General features: G+C 38.9%; 1 protein-coding gene across 8 annotated transcripts in view; it reads right to left on the minus strand.

Annotated features, from left to right (window-relative positions):
- Positions 1–210: 210 nt before the first annotated feature.
- MYO16 (myosin XVI) overlaps positions 211–20756 on the minus strand; it is a 377031-nt gene continuing 356485 nt past the window's right edge. For 7 of the 8 annotated variants that reach the window (XM_061377886.1, XM_061377881.1, XM_061377882.1 and 4 more), the window contains 2 exons: positions 14651–14742; positions 211–749 (listed from right to left, as the gene is read on the minus strand). In XM_061377886.1, the coding sequence (XP_061233870.1) occupies positions 516–749; positions 14651–14742 (326 nt within the window). In that variant the 3' untranslated portion in view covers positions 211–515. Of the gene's footprint in view, positions 750–12790; positions 13040–14650; positions 14743–20756 lie in introns of those variants that run through there. The other variant, XM_061377884.1, reaches the window with a different exon arrangement.

Consider the following 20756-nt stretch of genomic DNA (forward strand, 5'->3'; position numbering starts at 1 on the left):
ACATCTACAAAGAAATATATATATGTGTACATGTAATATAATAAAACCGTTCATTAGGGAACAAGAAACATCATATTTTTGTACTATATAAAACAGCTGTACAGTGTCCACATAGTCTTTCCTGATCTCTCTAAAATGCCTGTCAGACACTTCTCCCCATCATCCTTTGCTTAATACAGTTTCTTCATGCCCATAAGAAAACTCGTGATTCTCGTGTACTTTTAAACTAAGTACTTATAGTGCAGTTTGTCTCCATATATATATACACATGCATACATATATAAAGTCACAGATGAATACATATATGTATATGTGTATATATATGAAAAGAACAAACACACACATGTACATACACACACACACCAGATCTAAACAGCTCCTCCATCCTGTGCTCTTGAATGAGTGCTTATAAAAATCCCTCCACACTTTGTGAAGGGAAGAGAACTTGCTGATAGCGCAGACTGAAGTCTTTAGATGGTTTCATTCCTAACAGTCCACAAACACACACATCTGAATCACATCGTGGAATCCCATATGCCTGAAGAGAGTCTGTTGCAGGAGGTATCTTCTACCTTCTTAAGCAACGTTGGCTTTTTACAAGGGGGTGGAGGTGGGGCTGTGATTCTTTGCTCATTGTTGTGCAAGATTTGCTGCCAGTCTTCTCTCTCTTCACACAGCTTTCTCCTCCAATCTAGAAGCTCTTGCAGAGCCACACTCTCATTCTCTGAAAGTCTAAGCTGATGAATAACCTGTTAGTGAGAAGGAAATAATAATAATGAAAAAGGTGGTGTGTCAGGGACAATAGGTAATGGTCCGTAGTGAAATTGGCTCCTCCCCGGAGAGTTCTGCCTTTGGCTGTTCCCTGGAAAGTCCAGCTTTAGTTCCTATCTGGAAAGTTTCACTTTAGAACTCCCCGGAAAAGTCCTGACCCTTGGAGACCTTTCTAGATATTGCTGGCTACTTCTTCCAGCGTAGGCTGCCCCCCCGAGTCAGAATAAGTGTGCATTTTTGTTAGTATGAAAGCCCGAGCCTCATGCGATGCTGGTAGGCAGAACCTCATACCACCCAGATCAATGCTGCGGGGACACCTGCTAAGGCTGAGCCTGCCACCTTGCACTGTGGTGATGTCTCTCAGAGCTGGTTTCCTGATCATCATCACGTGGTCTTTGGGGTTGGTAAGATAAAAAGTCACCAAAGATATCCATCACTGTTTCTTTCACCCTTTGCTGCCTCTTCCTCCCTATCTTTTCCTATAGTAATAAGCTAGGTTTTTTTAATCCAATGTGTCGCGCCTCTCTCTCAACATGAAATCCTTGAACTCCAGAACAGGTGGATAAAGTTATTCGCCTGGCAGTGTAAAATGGCAACATCCGTGCTGAATGATAACTCACACAGGATCCTCTGCTTCTTCTCATGTATATAAACCTATGGGCAGGGCACATTCAGATCCCATTTTTCTTATCTCCTTTTTCAAGTGACACGTGTAATGATGTACAAACAATAATGACTGACAGCAAAACAAACTTCCCTTGAACTCATGAGAGGTGTTTTGTGTTGCCAAGACCTCTGTGAGGAGGGAACCACATTCTTTTCTTCACCCATTATTTGCAAAGGACACCATGGAGCTTTATCCATACATTCTAGAATGGTGTGTGAATCCCTGAGACTGCTGCAGTGTGCCCTGGCTTTAGCCATGTTAGATGGTGAGTGACTGTGAGTGCTCGCATTCTAATATTTACAACTAAAGAAATAAAAAGATGCATGTGGGTAAGCATTCAAGTTCTACACTTTCTGCTGAGGGAAAGCTACTTATCTGCATTAGAGCTGAAAGAAAACATATCAAACAACCCTGTTAATAATTTGAAGTAACCTTGCCTCCAAAAGTGTTTAAAACTGTGCTGAAGTCCCTGACTCCACTCCCCATTCATTGCTCTTTATACTGAAAATGAAGAAAATTAATGATTTAGAATTGCCTTATTTCCATCTCATGTCTGAAAAGCACAGAACTGAAGTATGAAGCAGGTACCAAAAATGAAATAAATGGAAAAAAATCCCATGTCAGCAAAGGGTACATCAACACAATCCTCTGAAACACGCAAAACAGACTGCCTACAGTAGTCCATGTTTCTAACAACTTAATCTTAAAATGCTGTCGTATAATACTGTTATACTCACAAAATATTCCTTTACACAGAGCTAGTAGCAGCTGCCAGAGTAGCACCATTTTTCCCCTAAATGGAAATACACAAATAGCCATAACCAAGAAACTATAACCTGTTTTGCTGGTTAGAACTAGTAATGCTACTTGTCACAGACAAGTATTATCCTTAGAACCAGCGGCTGGCCCCTTCAGAGAATATATTAACAACTCAAAATGTAGTTTCAGTTGGCCTGAAACTAAAAATTCATCTTGAAGCAGCCAAACAGTTCTGTACTAGATCCATAATCCACCTAGAAGAAACTGTTCTCACCCATTTATTTTTTCTGTTCCAATGATTATTATTTTTGTCCAAGTCCGTTTGAAGCCCTTGTAACAGCACAAGTCCACACAGCTATGAAGTCCATCTCACTGTCCTCAAAGACCTCGTTAGCACCTATGCAGTACAGCAGCACTGTACTCTGCTTTTACATTTACACAAAATACAACAGGGCATCTCAGCAACTCAAACGAGAATCAAATGTTCCACAGATACTGTTAGATGAATTTTTTCATCATCCTTTTTTTTTTTTTTTTTTTTTTTCCAGTGTGGGTAGGAAAGATTAGAAGACAAAAGAAAAATTTGTAACTGGAAATAATTTATCAAGAAAGACAGGTAAGGTCGTGTTACCTTACAGAACAGGTGTATAGTTTGGGAGGAACAGGGGTTTACTGTGGCCAATTTCTATAGATTTTTGTGGGTTTGATTTATGGGCATAACCCAGTTTAGAAAACTGGGAAACTAGAATCCAGTCTTCCCAACTTAGACACCTTATTTGCATTTAATTTTAGGCATTTCATGAACCTGTATTAGGCATGCTTCTCGGAGAGGTGCCGGAACATACAAAAAGCAAGCCATCTTAGACTGTCATTGCACGAGTTTCATATGAAAGAGTTTCAGAGATAGATAAATAATCAAAAGACATACCTGACCACCGGTAGATCAGTATACTTATAAGAAAACAGTTGTTTTGAAACTGTGTTATTGATGTGCTCAGGTGACAAAAGTTTGATAGCATGACTCTAATGAAGTGTGGAGGGGCTTTTGAGTTTTGAAAGATGGACAAAATATTTGAACAGAAACATTTCCACTGCTATTCTAAGAAACATAAATGCACACAGGTGCAGGGTGGAAAGCAAGTACATTTTGCCTAGGCAAGGCAACTGACAAATGCGTCCTATTTATAGCTTACAGGCACTGAAGAAGCTTTATTATACTGACCCTGCTTATGCAAGCTGTAAATTAATGTTGGGTCAGCAGTTTTACTATAGAGCTCATTTTCCACTGTATAGTGGACAAATGTTGGTTCAGTCCACTAGTAAGCATACATCTTTTATTCTGTTTTTTTTTTAAAGAAGGAGGGAAAAATATCTTAAATCTTTAATCATTATGAGATTGATCTGCTAAGTAAGATGGAAAAAGTTTGTATTTCAAACTGGATGAAAAACATGATGGAAATGCAGTGGGAATGAAATTGAGGGAAATGCACAGAAATGGCAGAGGTTTAAATGAATCAATTCCTTTCATTAGATCTATTTGAATAACATGATATCTTTTCTCTTTTCCATTCATGATTAGACCTGTGACAAGCTAAAGATTTATTATACATATTCATTATAGAAAAGATTTGCTGAATAATTTTACATGAAACACAATGTAAAACAGCAAGCTATGCTTCCCCATTATTGTTCTATATCCCAAAAATGTATTTTGTGAAGGGTGAATGAGGTGTGTAGGAAGTAATTACTTTAAGACTACTGATCTTGAAGTTCTACAATGAGCACTGAACAAACAAATTCAACCATTAAGGAGTAGAGATGGTACCAACTGTAGACCAGTATTTTACTACTCAATGTCAACGGTCATACATGGACAACATAGCATGTGGTCTAGACATACACAAGCACATAGGATTTGAATACCCAGCATTTAACAGCCCTGCCATCTGGTGGAAACACCACCCCTGTGTTTGGTATCCAGAGTCCTTACTGTGCAAACAAAAAAAGCTGGTGTCAAATACAGTGATGCACAAGAGAAGAGCATGTGCAAGAGAAGAGCAAGAGTTACCAACACTTTTCACTGGAAATTACAATGGATTGCAGAAGTTTAACAAGATCCATATTTTCCACTGCAAAATATGGCAAGATGAATTAAAAAAATATGCAATGAGGAGACCAGGGAAGAGATCCCAGAATTCATTCCTCCCACTTCACAGCCCAAACTACCGCAGAAGGACCACAGAAGCAAGTCCTCTCCTCCTGGCACTAGGGATTTTGTTTGGTGACAGTACCAACGACTCGGTTTCATCAGGGCATGCATGGAAGGACTTCCACCATTATCTAGAGGTAAGAGCATATTGGGAAATCAGAAGATGTGGATTTGACTTCTCTCAGGTTAAAGAAGAGACTGAGGTCCCACATTCTGAGAGGGCACTGCGACTGCAAGAAGTAGCCTCTAAATGCAAGGAAGAAGGACTTTGGCTTCTGCGCTTTGTGCTGCCCATGGGTGATTAGTATGCTAAAGCAAATCCTTCACAGGTGAGTCCCTTGTAGGTTTAGTGCACAAGAGATAGTGGAGATAAAGCATTTTGGTTGTATGCTGGTGGCCATGAAAATCTTAGAGCACAATTTTGCCTGCTGAGTTATACATATTTAAGTATCGCATAATCATTTGAGAAGGAGCCCCTGAATTACCTTCTGGATTTAGGCTTCTAAATTATGCCTAAATTTCGCTTTATGGACTAAAGCAGACATCCTGGATTTCAACTCTGTTCTACAATCAAGATGAGTTGCTATAAGTCAAAAAATAATTTTAATTATAGTCTCATTTCTTAGGCTAATTAAAAATCAGCAAGTTTTTAATTATGGGAAGTTGAAAGTTTCACATTTTTAAATCATTTGCGACAAAAGGTATGCCAGGTAAAAAAATTATCAGGCCCATTTAAAATTAATTTTAATTTGAGTTATTCAGAGACTTGGCTCTAGAATCTCAGGAAATTCATTCTGCATTAAAAAACCAAATGCTATAACTTCACAGAGAATATTTTGTAACATGAAGAGGTAACAAGGAGCTTCTGTTGTCTATTTGTATGTCAAATGGAACACACGCTTAATCATCAAGCTACGTCTGAAGAACTCTTTAAACTGTCTGTCAAACAGATCTATTAATTTGCATTAGTACATTCTTTTTAGGATTTCACCCCACTTTGCCCTCTCCCTCATAAAATGTATGGTTTATTTTTTCAAAAATATGTGCATTGTGAATGAGTAATTTTTTTGGTCATATGTGATCACACTGTTTTTTTTTACTACAATTCACAAGAAAATGAAAATAAATATTTAATTACATTCTTGGATGCTAAAACATACAAATAACTTGCTTCTCATAAAAGGTAGCTCTGCATGTTTTATTACCATTCTGGTTTTATTTGCTTCTGTAACTTTTAGTAAAATTTCTGAATACAGGCATATAAGCACAACAAAAAAAGCAGAATTTTAAATCACAACACAATTTAAGGACATTTATAATGTATAAACCTGTGCTCCTGAGACATGTGCATGAGGTAGCTAGTCTCTATTTTCGCTTCAGAGAAATCCTGCCGATTATTTTCTTCAATAGATTCGTCAATGTTGGTGCTTTAAAGTAACTGTCAGTAGATGCTCACAATTAATTATTACAGCCTTATTATGTTTCTCTTTCGTGTTTTAAATTGTTAGTAAAGTTGAGGTCCCATCATGGGATCCATGGGGATTAAGTCTAGAACAGCAGTGATTTTACCTTTCTAAAATTTGAGCAGGATCTAAAGAAGTGAATTATGCAATAAATGTAAAATGTTGATTATAAATTATTTTAGAAATGGAACTGCCTTGTCAAAACACATGGTTCTAATCTTTTTTCCAATTTGTACACTGCCTAAAAACATAAGCAGAGAAAATTTCAGACAATAGGTGATTCACAGTTATCCTTATCGGAGCCCCCAAAACCAGTTCACCAAACCCAGATGGTTGGTCACCTGCATATCAGTTTTAAATACAGAAGTGATCAGGATGTTCTCACCTCTTGTTTCAAAATTAATGACACAATTTCATTCAGTAATCCTGGAAATAATTCTTACTTTAAGTGATGATTAGCAAGACCAACATGTTTTGATTCAACCTGTGACAGCTAGGCATCTCTCCCACAAAAACGCTTCTAACTCATTTTAATGGCTTCATCCTTCTCTGTTTTCTTTTTACATGTGATAAGCCCCTACACTGACTGCTTCCAAACACATGCCACATCTTTTTTTCAAACTACAGGACAGGCATACTGCAACCTCTCAAAAAAACCTGACCTCTCAGGTTTAAACAGATATATTTGGGGTTTTTCCTATGTTAGAAAGAAGCATAAATCAGGAAAGGTTTCATTTTCCACCAGCTCCTGAACCAATAAAAAAATATATGTCAGGCTACATGTTATTTACCAATACAATATTCTTTTAAAGATGCAAGAGAAAAGCACACAGTAAACCAAGGGTGTGTCAAGAAGCCTAGGCAAGCATTCAACATAAATCAAATCAATATGTAAATTTGTGTTTGACTGGGAAACCTGCGCTGGCCATGTAAAACCCCAGCAGAGAGTAGAAAGCAGCTATGATAAATGAGTTTACATACTTTAAAATTCCAATTAAAAATCTTCAGATACAAGTGTACCACTGGGATCCAAGCTGATTCATGTTATTGTCTTCTGAATGCTGGGATATGCATTTATTTGCAAATGCAGACCCCCTCCTCACGGTAACTTCATATGTGATATGCAACAATAAAGGAATTTTAGTTAATCGTTCTTTTAAACTGCTGATGACTTTTCTTTGTGTTGGAGCAACCTTAGAGTTTCCAAAAATAAAACTCTCCAAATGGATGGCAAATTGGTTTACTGGAAAGGAGAAACTGGCAAAGAAGACAAGTGCTGTGTCTGGTGCAGATCTGGAATTGCTCTGAAGGAGGTGTGCCAGCTTAAATAGTGTCAAACATGAGATACGTAACTGATACATATATATTTCATTAGCTTTGTTCTAAAAAAGAACATATTTTTTTCCCTCTTAGTTAAAATTTCTTATTACACCAAAAGAATAAAGTACCTTTAGAACAGGTATTCTATAGATGACACACCAAAGAGAGCTATAACTGCCAATATTTAATAATTGTGAATAATCTTTAACTTTGTATTTAAAATAAAACTAAAAACTGACTGCATTTCTGAGCAGCATCGGATCACCACAGAAGTCAGGAATAAATGCTTTCCCTTCTGACAAGCATTTTTCATTTTGATGGACAGATTGAATTTTCTTCTAAACATCAGTCATGGGGCAATGCTGGAAGCACAATATTCTGGTGTCAGACCACACTGGCAGAGGCATCTTTGATTGTCAAGTCCAGCCCTCTGCTACCACATGGCATTTGGAAAACTCTCAAGCTTCCTCCTAAAAAAAAATAGTAAAGATCTACTCTTTGCCTTGGTTTGGCTTTTGAAAGCATTTTCCAGAAAAATATTTTATATTCTCTGTCTGACTGCAATTTCATTTATGGTGTAAGTTGCCTGATTTTCTCTCAGTCTCTTGGGGTATTTATAGAAGCATAGAATGGGTTGGGTTGGAAGGGACCTTGAAGATCATCTAGTTCTGACCCCCCTGCCATGGGCAGGGTCACCTTCCACTATACGAGGTTGCTCAAAGCCCCATCCAGCCTGGCCTAGAACACTGACAGTGATGGGGCATCCACAGGTTCAGGCTGTTGCCATCACAGCCTGCCACTGAGTGGTTTGTTTCTGTGTTGTTTTGGGGTTGGTTTTTTCTTCAAGGAATACATTTTAATTTCAAAGGCAGAGCTTGGTCTTCTGAACTTTTGTACTTTTCCTTCAGTGAAGCAGTAACATGCCTGGGTCCACAATATTCTCAGTTAGTTAGGCTAATCATCTTCCATACACCTTGGTGGTATTCCAGCAATCAAAAAAGATATATTTAAAAAATAAAATCAGTACACAAATTCTGTATATAGCTGTAATGTATAATCTGTCAGAAAGTATTACAACAAGGTAGGCAATGCTCAATAGAATACAACAGCACACATATCGGGGACTGAGTACATCGGCTGGGAATGCAGTTGGAAAAGCCTATACATTCAAAACAGGGTGTATTTTATTCACTTATTTGTATCTTGTGGGTCTCAATTATTTCTTTATCATTATTATTTGTTTTGGCTGAGTTTCTTCCAACTCTGGATTTCTGATATCAAATACAAAATGATACCCTCTCAGAGTGATTAAAACATCAATGAATATTGAAATACACTGTTGGTTTTTTTTTTGGTCTAAGATAATATTTCTGTTTCCAAATAAAACAGACTACATGATGCTCTTTAAAACCTTCAGAACATTCTCCTAATTTGCCTCTGACACTTGACAAAAAGATTATATTCAGGACAGCAACTGTGCTTTTCTTAAGATAGAATTCTGAAAACAAATCATTATTGTAGAACAGATGACATAACAATGCTGATACCATCTTGTGCATAATCTTAATTTAAAAACATCACAAAAACCTGAATCATGTTTCTACTTAACTAATCACTGCTGCTTTGTGGTACTAATGGAGATATTTTACTTGATCAGTTAGAGATTAAGTTTGCCACAATGCTTTTGAAGCAATTACAAAAAACAATCATGAACTCGTATTTGCTAATGTTGTGCATTATACTTTCTTGTTTAAAACCACTACATTTACGGTCAAACAATATTAGGGGCAAACATCACTTAATTTATAGTCTGTTAGAAGTCTACATCTCAGCTGATCTACATGTATGTGGCAGTGTGTGACAGCAAGAGAATGAAGGGCAGAGGGAACAATTTATTCTCTCTCACACCAGGCACTTAAGACTAAGTTGTAAGTGAAATTACTCTCCAGGTGCTATCAGTGTGGTAGTGGACCACATTCCCATTGAACTCAAATTTGAACCAGCCCTTTGAGGTGACCCATTGGCCATTGTGGCACACCAAGGGGAATAACAACACACTTTAGGCAAACACCTGAGCTTAGGGAGCGCACAGCGATGCCCAGGAGGTTTTGTTCTCTTCTCCTCAACAATCACATCCTTCTACCAGGGGAAAATGCAATGAGGATGAAGCAGTGGAGGCAGAAAAGGGGCCTCAAGTGTGTAGGGAGCTAACTGTTGCATCTTCTGGTTCAAAAAGGACAATCTGTTCTTTTCCTTTTGGAGGTCACAGCAGTCCAATCTAGGACATACTTGCTGAAGAGAGGGGCATCACCCCTCCAAGACTCCTTGATTCAGAAACACAAGATATGGCACCTATCAATGAATTTATACTATGTGCTACCTTGAACCATTTAATCTATGAGGCACATGTTTCTGACTGTAAATTTTCTAAAAATAAAGCTGTACTGTGTTATAAAACCCGATTTTTTGTCTGTATGTGATATCACAAAGATAATTCTTTGACACTACTGTCAAAACAATAAACAAAACAATTCAGGGGAATATACTGATTCAGATCAATGATAAGTGTGTAACATTCTATGTTCTTTATGCTATGTGTTTACAATGGCATTAGTGGGTTTTTTTATGACACCAGACTTGTTTGCTACATTTTGCTTCAAAGATGATCAAAGATTACTTCCAGCTAATAGGCAAACATGACAGACATTAATAACGACTCTTAGAGCCCAGTGTTTAGAACTGTGACAACGGGTGGGGGATAGCAACACACTGCATTCTTGACTATTCATTTTTTTAAACTTTTGAACAGTCAACAAAAGAAGTGATTGGCAACAAATATTAAACCAAGTAGGAACAAAGAAAGCCCTTGAAACTATAATGAATATGCAGCTCTTTCTGAGGGAAGAGTCTGCTGAAAGCAATGAGATTTCACAAAATAAGAGCTATGGCTTAAGCTGTAATGAAACAATAAATATATTCTTCATGAATATGAAAAGACATTTCCAACTTTTCATTGTCAGATGTTGGCTTCTATATTACTGTAATCTGCCAACCTGCACTATGGGATTTAAACAAAACAGAAGAGATAAGTGCAGATTTTTTAATATAAGAATATGTGAAAAAGTAACAACCCTTTTTTCTTACCTCTTTGAGCATGTGACAGATAAAACATGTTTCAAAAGTGGGCAACCAAAATCTTATATCAGGGTGTATCATATGCCTCATATTACTTAACCTACTAGGATGCCAAGCTGCTTGCTTATTTGTGTCCTGTCCATAGGATGTAGTGACATCATCTGATTACAAATAAGCCAACATTCAGCCATTAGAAAGCCAAATTGCACAAAGAGACTTTCCACCTTTCAGTGGGAAATTTTATACTTTTCGTCTCACATGCCTGAATCTTCAGACTATGGTTGCAAATGAACTTGCATAGAAAACACCTTATAAATGTAAGTGGATTATTGCAATTATTTTTATTTTGTGGAACATAAAACATCACATTGATATGTGTATGAAGATGAATGTCATATTTGAAACATCACACAGACTTTTTCATTCCTTAGTCTTTTTACTCCACTATCATATGCTCTGCCTTGGTTCTTTTTTTTTTTTTTTAATCTTCCTTTTAGTTGCTTTCCTCACATCTCCGTTTTTTTTTTTTTTTTCCTTCTCTCTGGCTCTGTCTTCTTTCCTCTTTCTAGATCCCCTGTTCCATTTTATTATTTGCCTTCTCTCTCAGTAATTTTATTCTTCCTTCAGCCTTACTTCTCTGAATCATCCTTTATCTGGTCCTGTTTTACTCCCCACTCGCGCCCCACACACACACTTATTATTACTCTAGTCTTTATTCTGCCCCTCACTTCCCATCTGTTCATTATCTGCGGGTTGTCCATCTCATCCTGTTACAAATAGACCATGTTGTTTCTTGCTGCCCACATAAGAAACAAGGAGTGTTTTAGCTGGCCTGCTTTTCTTCATTCCACTTTATCTTTCTCACACCACATCCCACTTTGTAGTGAATGTTAATGACAACTTTAAAATATTTTTTACCAAAAATAAAAATAAAAAAACCCCAACAGTCCTGGATCTCTGAAAAAGAATACTACAGGGCCACTTAGCTTTTGTGTGAGGTGCCAAAGATACAGTCTTGCTTTTGCCAGCTTTATTTCATCTTGCTGCTGTTGCTGACAGCAATTTAACATATTTCAACATCCTTTATGCTCTACCTTCTCAACATACACATATGAGCTACCAAGAACAGTGAAAGAAATAAATACCGCCTAGAGAACAGAGACCACTGGACTGACTAAGGAACTGAGAAATGCTTAATGTAAAACAACAGAGAGATAATATTTTATAAAGATTTTCTATTTTAGAGGAGGTTTGGGGCTTTAGACCCCTCTAAGCAATTTCAACATTTGTGGACTCTCCCCTGTGCTTTGGGATCACTTCCTGGACTGTGACAGTCGTAATAAAATATTCTATCTAAGCAAGATTATGACACAATTGACCAGAAGAAACATCACTTCTATTTTGGTGGTTTCTCTGTTCTGGAAGGAAATGATGCGATAAGAATACAAGACTACAAACGAGGGCGCATTTGGAAGTCCCTAACTATTGAAACAAATCCCTGAGGCAATTTGAAACATAAGCATTTAAATAATTTTAAATTAGCAATTTTAAAACAAGTTTGGAAAACTAAGCTTCCTAGTTTTCTGCTGTTCAGGGAGCAAGAGGTGCAGCATAGCTATCAAAAGGTTTCTTGTAGAAGCTGAGTTAGATGCAGTCCTTGCAGCTGATGCATGTGAGCTGAGTTGCTAAGGGCAAAGTAGGGTTTTTTGTAAGAGTAGATTAGGATATTGTTTCTTGCAGTACCATTTTAGCATACATTCATAGTTTACATTTTGAAGATTTCCTTGACTGGAATGTTTTGGTTTACAAGAAAAGCACAAAATGTGTGGAGGCTGGTGTGCTGGGTTGGTGAAAATATGTGTAGCTCTTTGCTAACAAAATATTCTTGAAGATCTACTATCCAAACAAACTAAAGCTCATTAAACTTCTTGATAACTGGTTTGACCCCCAAATTCATGCTTCAGTTTTCATCTTCATTAAGGATGAAAATCATGCTAGTGTTGTATCATCCGATGTTTGTTAGATTCTTTATGTTTTTATGTGGTACTTACTTGCAACCTACAGATTATAATCACTTGGAAATCTACAACTGTACAGAGAAAGAATAATATAAAGAAAAAGGTATTAGTTTAAAAAAAAACATTCTTTGTTGCTTTTACATGCAAGACCTTTTCCTTTTGATGTAAGTTCTTTCATTTCTGATGACACAAAAATCAAACTTTATATTTAATACTCTTCACCTTTCTGTTAGCAGGAGGAAGTAGAATTTTATTCCATAAAATGAGAATGAGAATAAAATGAGAATTCCAAATGAGAAATAATTTTTTAGGGTTTTTTTTTCCCTTTTTCATTCTGCTAAAAACTGACCTTTAAGTAATTATTGCACTAAAAATGTAGCATTTATCACCAATGGTGAACGTTTCTTTTTCGTTTTCAGCAGACTTTACTGTAGTGGTGATCAGTTAAGTTGCTGAGTTCATATCTGCATGATGTTTTATACTTGGTAACTGCTTCCAAAATTGTTAAAAGTTTGATCTTTATGATCCATGTTGACAGATACTGAGCTGAAGACTTTGCTCTCTGAAGTGTGTAGGTTTGCAGTGTGCAGGAAGTATCAGGCGGTAATGCAGGTAGTTACGACCTGATGTGACAACATGATGGCATTGTAAGCCACAATGCCTAAACTTTAGTTGGACGTATATGAGCCTTGAGATCCTGTGACAAAAATGAAATTAACTCCTGTCACTTCAGTGAGGAACTAGCGTGTAGATAGTAAAAAAAAACCAAACCCATAAATATTAGAAGTCCCTGAAAGCTAATGAACCAGTTTCCTTTAGCTGATATGACAGAGTGTATGCCAAGAAATTCAAGGACTCAGTCTATGTTTCTTTCTCAAAAGCAATTAGTTAATCAGTACCTTCACAGATCTGTGAAACAATCTGTCCTATTTCATACATCTGTGCAAAAATTACTTTGAAGTGATAAGGTTACTGCAGTGAAGCCTGGCAAAGCCTTTTACAATAGGGTTGTAAGCTGTTACAGTCACCAGCAGCATGCTAAGAAATGTCAACTGTAATTAAAACCAATCGTTTTCAAATATATGCCATGCTTGGAAATCAGGAGGAATGCTTTTTACAGTAAGAATTCAGCCCTGTGAGGACAGACTTCTTTTAAGATTTTTTTTTCTTTTTGTAGGAGGAAGATTTGTTTCTCTTTCTCTTGGCAACACCATTTTGGAAGATGTTTATTCACTAAGGCAATTGTATCAAAAATCACAGGACTGCATGTTTCTTCTCTAAACTTGTCACAGTTCTTATTGAGCTTGCATTTAAAGGTTGTCCTTGCATGTAATTTTGAATACATGGCACGGAATCTATTTTAAAAATTTGTGAAGCACTTTGGCAAAACATCTATTTACTGAAAAATGTCATTTCAAAGTACTGAATTGAAATTATGCTCAGCTTTTGGCAAGCAGTTTTAGAAAAATCAAAATTACAAGTTTGTAAATGGTTAAAGACTTGTTTCTAAAATAAAGTATTTAATTTTTGCAGACTAATTTCACATAAGGATACAGTTTCCCTTTGCAAAAATGAGAAGATGAAGGCTCCCCATACCCAGTTCATTTAACTCTTAATGTAATAATTTAAACATGATTCTCCTTGCAAGCTTTTTAGCAACAGAGTGGTAAAGGTTCTCCAGGACAAAACTGTCTCACTGTGAGAGACAAAACTGTGTGAGGTTTGGAGCAAAACTGGAGCCAGGTCTGGGACTTGGATTTTTCATTCACTTGACAGTGCTCTTTGGGCACTTTCATGCCTAATAAGGATTTGGTTGGTCATTAAAAAATGTAACAGAGACAATTGGAACACTGTCTCCAGTCATCTTCATAATCCCTTATCCTCATCCAGTATACTGATGTGGAGATAATACACCTCTAAGTCTTCACTGCTTTTGTATACAAAAGGATGATATAATGATACATTTATTCTATGATGCTCATTATCATGCAACTCTTTCTGGTATGAATTAATATCTTGAAAGAGATAACATCTTGGTCCTCTCAGGGTGAAGAGACATATTTCCTGCCTGAAAATAGCATCTTCACAACCAGCAAGTTTCATAAAATTTGAATTCTACTATAGGACTTTTCAGGGTGTTTAACCTCCCAGCAGAAAGTTAAGAGTAAATTCATTACTGTCCTTAGCTCGATACAAACCTGTAAAAGAAATCTGCATTTTTCAGTGCCAATGCACAAATTTCAACTTGCAACTACCATAGTTTTTTTCTCTTTTACTGGTTCAAGTAGACCATCAATGAAATACTTACCTGACTAGTGTGGCTCTCCCTGTGTCTTTGAATTGACGAGCCTGCTGTATTGCTGGCTGACAGTCTTGAATATTCATTTTCCTCTGGTAAACCTAAAGAAGAACAATACTAATTTATACTCTGTCATTTATGCATTGGCTGATTTCAGAAGGGTCAAAGGACCTCGATGTTTTATTAAAAAAGAGTAATAAAATCACGTTTGCCTGGATATTTACTATTTCCATGCTTACTGAAACTAGAGCAATTATTGTTTACCAAGTATGAAAACCTTCACAGGTATGCATGCTGGTTTACAGAAGGAGCAACTGCACTGAAAGAGCCTACAAATAACACATGACCACGCTGGCCAGGGATGCCTCCTGCAATGCAGAAATCCCTGGCTCCTTTTCATCACAGAAGCAAAGCAAAGGGAATGAAAAACAGGCCTGCGGTCTGCTCCCTAGGTTATACAGGAAGTTGATAGTAGGTCCAGGACTTACGACTTTATCTCCTCAGTACAGAGTTTTTTGTAATTCTTGTATTTATTGTGCATTTTCCATGGGAATTAGCTGCCCAAAATTGAGCTGTGTAAAAACCATTCATCTAGTGTAAAAGAGCCATGTAGTTTCCTTCTCCAGTTAAGAGAAACACACACCTCTGCACAGTGATCCTAGAGTGAGGCTCACTGCTACTGCTTCCCCATAACTTTTGCCAGAGTGTGAAGATCATTCTCACAGCACTGCAAAGGATCTTAAAGGTGGGATAAGGGGAAGCAAAGGCAGAAGCAGAAACACAATGAGTCCCTGACAGGCATTATTAAGCCCCTCACAAACAAGAATGAAAGACACTATGGTAGGTCTGATACCCAAGAATTTTGGTATTGCTTTTTATAGCATATATTCAAAATTTTAATGCTACTACAGCATCCATAAACAGCATAGCTTGCTCCCTGAAATGTCTGTACACCAATGCACGCAGCATGGGAAATAAGCAGGAGGAGCTAGAAACCTGTGTTAAGTCAGGAGATTATGATCTGGTGGCAATTACAGAGACGTGGTGGGACAGCTCACATGACTGGAATATAGTCATGGAGCTATGTTCTTTTCAGGAAAGACAGGCCAGCCAGGCGGGGTGGTGGGGTTGCTCTTTATGTGCGAGAGCAGCTACAATGCGTTGAGTTCTGTCCGGGGACAGATGATGAGCGAGTTGAGAGTCTGTGGGTGAGAATTAAGGGGCAGGCTGGCAGGGGCGATACTGTTGTGGGGGTCTGTTACAGGCCACCGGATCAGGGTGAGGAAGTTGATGAGGCCTTCTACAGGCAGCTGAGAGTGGCCTCACAGTCACAGGCCGTGGTCATCGTGGGGGATTTTAACTTCCCTGATGTTTGCTGGAAGGACTACTCAGCAACCCAGCCACAGTCCAGGAGGTTCCTTCAGTGTATAGATGATAACTTCCTCATGCAAATGGTGGATGAGCCAACCAGGAGAGGTGCGCTGCTGGATCTCATCCTCACTAACAAGGAGGGTCTGGTTGAAGGAGTGAAGGTTGAGGGCTGCCTTGGTTGCAGCAACCACGAGATGGTGGAATTCAGGATCTTGTGTGGTAGGGTCAGTAGAACAGCAAGTAGAATCGCAACCCTGGACTTTAGCAGGGCAAACTTTGGCCTCTTCAAGCAATTGCTAGGGGAAATCCCATGGGCTAGGCTGCTTGAAGGTAAAGGGGCCCAAGATAGTTGGTTGACGTTCAAGGACTGCTTTTTCCTAGCTCAAGATCAGAGCATCCCGACACGTAGGAAGTCAAGGAAGAGGGCCAGGAGACCTGCATGGCAAAATAGGGAATTGCTGGGTATGCTCAAGTGGAAGAGAAGAGTTTACAGGTCATGGAAGGAAGGGCTGGCCACTTAGGAAGAATATAAGGCTGCTGCTAGAGGATGTAGGAAAGCTGCTAGGATGACTAAGGCCTCCTTGGAATTAAAGCTGGCAAGAGGGGTCAAGGACAGCAGAAAGAGCTTTTTCAAATACATGGCAGATAAAACTAACACCAGAGGCAATGTAGGCCCACTGATGCACGGGACGGGTGCCCTGGTGACAGAAGATACAGAGATGGCAGAGTTACTGAATGCCTTCTTTGTCTCTGTCTACTCTGCCGGAGGCAGTCCTGAAGAGCCCTGTACTGCTGAGGCCTCAGATGAAGATAGGTCAATGGAGCGGTTTCCCTTAGTCGACGAGGAATGGGTTAGAGACCAGTTGAGCAATCTGGACATCCAGAAATCCATGGGTCCAGATGGGATGCACCTGCGGGTGCTGAGGGAACTGGCGTAGGTCATTGCTAGACCGCTCTCCATCATCTTTACCAAGTCTTGGGAAACGGAAGAGGGGCCTGAGGACTGGAGGAAAGCAAATGTCACTCCTGTCTTCAAAAAGGGCAAGAAGGAGGACCCGGGTAACTATAGACCGGTTAGCCTCACCTCCATTCCTGGGAAAGTAATGGAACACCTTATCCTTGGTGCCATCTTAAGGCATATCAAGGATAAGAGGGTTATGAGGAGCAGTCAACATGGCTTCACCAAGGGGAAGTCATGCTTGACCAATCTCGTAGCCTTTTATGAGGAAATAACACGGTGGATGGATGATGGCAGAGTGGTGGATGTGGTCTACCTTGACTTCAGCAAAGCGTTTGACACAGTCTCCCACAGCATCCTTGCAGCTAAATTGAGGAAGTGTGGTCTGGATGATCGGGTAGTGAGGTGGACTGTGAACTGGCTGAAGGAGAGAAGCCAGAGAGTTGTAGTCTATGGGGCGGAGTCTAGTTGGAGGCTTGTATCTAGTGGAGTGCCTCAAGGGTCGGTACTGGGACCAGTATTATTTAATATATTCATCAATGATTTAGATGAGGGAATTGAGTGTACTATCAGCAAGTTTGCTGATGACACTAAGCTGGGAGGAGTGGCCGACATGCCAGAAGGCTGTGCTGCCATCCAGCGAGACCTGGACAGGCTGGAGAGCTGGGCGGGGAATAACTTGATGAAATATAACAAGGGGAAGTGTAGAGTCCTGCATCTGGGCAGGAACAACCCCAGGTTCCAGTATAGATTGGGGAACGACCTGTTAGAGAGCAGTGTAGGGGAGAGGGACCTGGGGGTCCTGGTGGACGACAGGGTGACCATGAGCCGACACTGTGCCCTTGTGGCCAAGAAGGCCAATGGCATCCTGGGGTGGATTAGAAGGGGGGTGGTTAGTAGGTCGAGAGAGGTCCTCCTTCCCCTCTACTCAGCCCTGGTGAGACCTCATCTGGAATATTGTGTCCAGTTCTGGGCCCCTCAGTTTAAGAAGGACAGGGACCTGCTGGAGAGAGTCCAGCGCAGGGCAACTAAGATGATTAAGGGAGTGGAGCATCTCCCTCATGAGGAAAGACTGAGGGAGCTGGGTCTCTATAGTTTGGAGGAGACTGAGGGGTGACCTTATTAGTGTATATAAATATATAAAGGGGGAGTGTCATGAGGATGGAGCCAGGCTCTTCTCAGTGGCAAACAATGATAGGACAAGGGGAAATGGGTGCAAACTGGAACACAAGAGGTTCCACTTAAACTTGAGAAGAAACTTCTTCTCAGTGAGGGTGACAGAACACTGGAACAGGCTGCCCAGGGAGGTTGTGGAGTCTCCTTCTTGGAGACATTCAAAACCCGCCTGGACACGTTCCTGTGTAACCTTATCTAGGTGTTCCTGCTCTGGCAGGGGGATTGGACTAGATGATCTTTTGAGGTCCCTTCCAATCTCTATCATACTGTGATACTGTGATATCACTACTGTACCTTCAGTCAACTGATCAAAGCTAGCCACCAAGAGAAGAGGATTCATCCTAGCAAGAGACAAGCAAGCTGAATTGTTTTCAGTAGATCACCTGAGATTTACTACCTAGATAACATCTGAAGAATTTGATTTGACCAGACATCTACCTTCTGTAGAACCTAAAACTAGGTAAGGTGATTCTGCACCTACATATGTAAGTTTAAGATAACAAAAAATGAGGCAAGCCCTACTTTTTGCATATTACACACAACACACAGAGAATTGTAATAGAAACAAATAAAAGTTCAAATGCAATGAATCACAAACTACTAATGGGATTATGTACTGCACGAAAAACATAATTCTATTTCATGTTCATGTTCAGTTTCTTGTTCAGTCAAGAAACTGGCACAGAAACACACTGTGAAACAGGGTTGACTTCAAACCTGCTATTTTCTGTATTAAAAAGGGGGTTTTAACAAATTTTTTATTTTGACAAATGAGCACTAACTCTTACATGGTTACTGATTTAACTCATGAAAATATAGATTGCATGAACAATCCCATAAAATAACATAACTTTGCAAGAGAAATAAAACAAGAATTTTAAAGAGAATGAATGATCCGTATTCCTTTTTGGCCTCTCTACTCTGCTTTTAGTTCCCCCCTTATAATGATGCATCTCCATAGCTTTCTAACTAGGGACAGCTGGGTTTTTCATTATCCTGAATAAAGTATTCACAAACATGGATGATCTTTTCCTACAGCTTCATATAATCTCAAATTCCTCTGGGGACACACAGGCAGTGAAGAAGATGGAATCCCTACTTGTAACTCAGGTCAAATCTGGTGAGAATCCAGCATTGCAGTCCTTTTCTGCCCAGTGCAAAGAGGAAGTCTGACCCTGTTCTCTCAATGATTTGAACTATGTGTTGATTTGTGGTGGAGTTACCACTCTTTGAAGCTGGTCCATGATATATTAGGTATGTACTGGAGCAAGGTCTGATTTTCAAGGTCTCCAGCATACCAGGTTTGTAAAATATATGTAGTCCTTTCTTACCTATATTGAATTCATTGTCCTCCAACTTAAAATTCTCCTTCAGCAAAATCACATATTTTTGGACAAGCACAACGCTTGAAATAAATTTCACCCTAAGAATCCAGGATTGTCAAAACAAAACAAATCACAGAATCATAGAATCACGGAACAGTTAGGGTTGGAAATGACCTTAAGATCATCTAGGTTCAACCTCCCCCCTTTTTTTCAAATAATAAAAAGTAGGCGTTATTTATTTAATTCAAATAATATATAAATTGTAAAATATTTGCATGATTCTAGACCACCACAAATGAATGAAAACACTTTCCTATGCCAGCAGCACGTTTTGAAAAAGATACTGCTTTGGCACTATATTAATACATTTTAGGATCTACTGTCCATGACAGCCTTGAGCTAAGAATAAGGTTATCAATGATTTTCTGTTTATTTCTATGAAAAGTCCTTTGATAAGAGGTCTTATCAAATAAGTAAAGTTTCCATGTACAGCAACAGCACATCACCACAGACATGGCAAGCAGAGGTTCAGTGGAGTCTGGAAAGATAAATGGAGCAGCTGATTACATTCTGAGAGTTTTTCTTTACATGCACCTAAGTAAATATTAGGATACCACAGGTGTGCACTGAATAAGACCTTGCTTAATTCAGCACAAGGTTGGAAGCTTTGGTTTAGCAGAGGCAGAACTACATGAACATAAATTAATCAGGGGTTCTGGCTGGAGCACAAGTTGCACCATCTGGACTGGGTTTTCTTGCAACTATTCTCAAGTTACCAAAACAGTCTAATTCAGAGCTTTTGTTTTTTGTGGTTTTTTTGAGGTTTGGTGTTTTTTTTTTTTTTTTCAGAATTATGCTTGCTAACCTTACTACTGCAATTCTATGTGGTACTGAAGATGATAGCAATGAATATGATTCAATATAACTGGAAAAGTTAGGTTAAAGAAATTAATTCATTAATTCCTTTTTTTTTTTTTTTTACATAATCAAGAACATAGCCTTGCCCCAAGCAGTATCTGGATTCAAACTGGAAACTCAAGCCTTTAATCACTTACTCTCTGTAATTCCTTCAGGATATTGCTTCAAAGGAAGATCCCACAATCAATCCCTGATCTTTTTCCTATACTTTCTGTTTCCCATTTCTGCCTTGTTCTCAGATAAATAGCTTGCATCTCTCAGATAGTGAGATCTAGATTACTGGGCATCTATATGAGTTTCTGAGGTTCCAGAGAACCTCCAGTCTCACAGGTTTTGATACCCAGGAACTTGTGACCCTGCACCTCCT

The sequence above is a fragment of the Neopsephotus bourkii genome, unplaced genomic scaffold, assembly GCF_033783945.1.
Source record: "Neopsephotus bourkii isolate Nb327-2 ecotype Australia unplaced genomic scaffold, CSIRO-AGI_Nbou_v1 NB_1760, whole genome shotgun sequence".
NCBI classification, from domain to species: Eukaryota; Metazoa; Chordata; class Aves; order Psittaciformes; family Psittacidae; genus Neopsephotus; species Neopsephotus bourkii.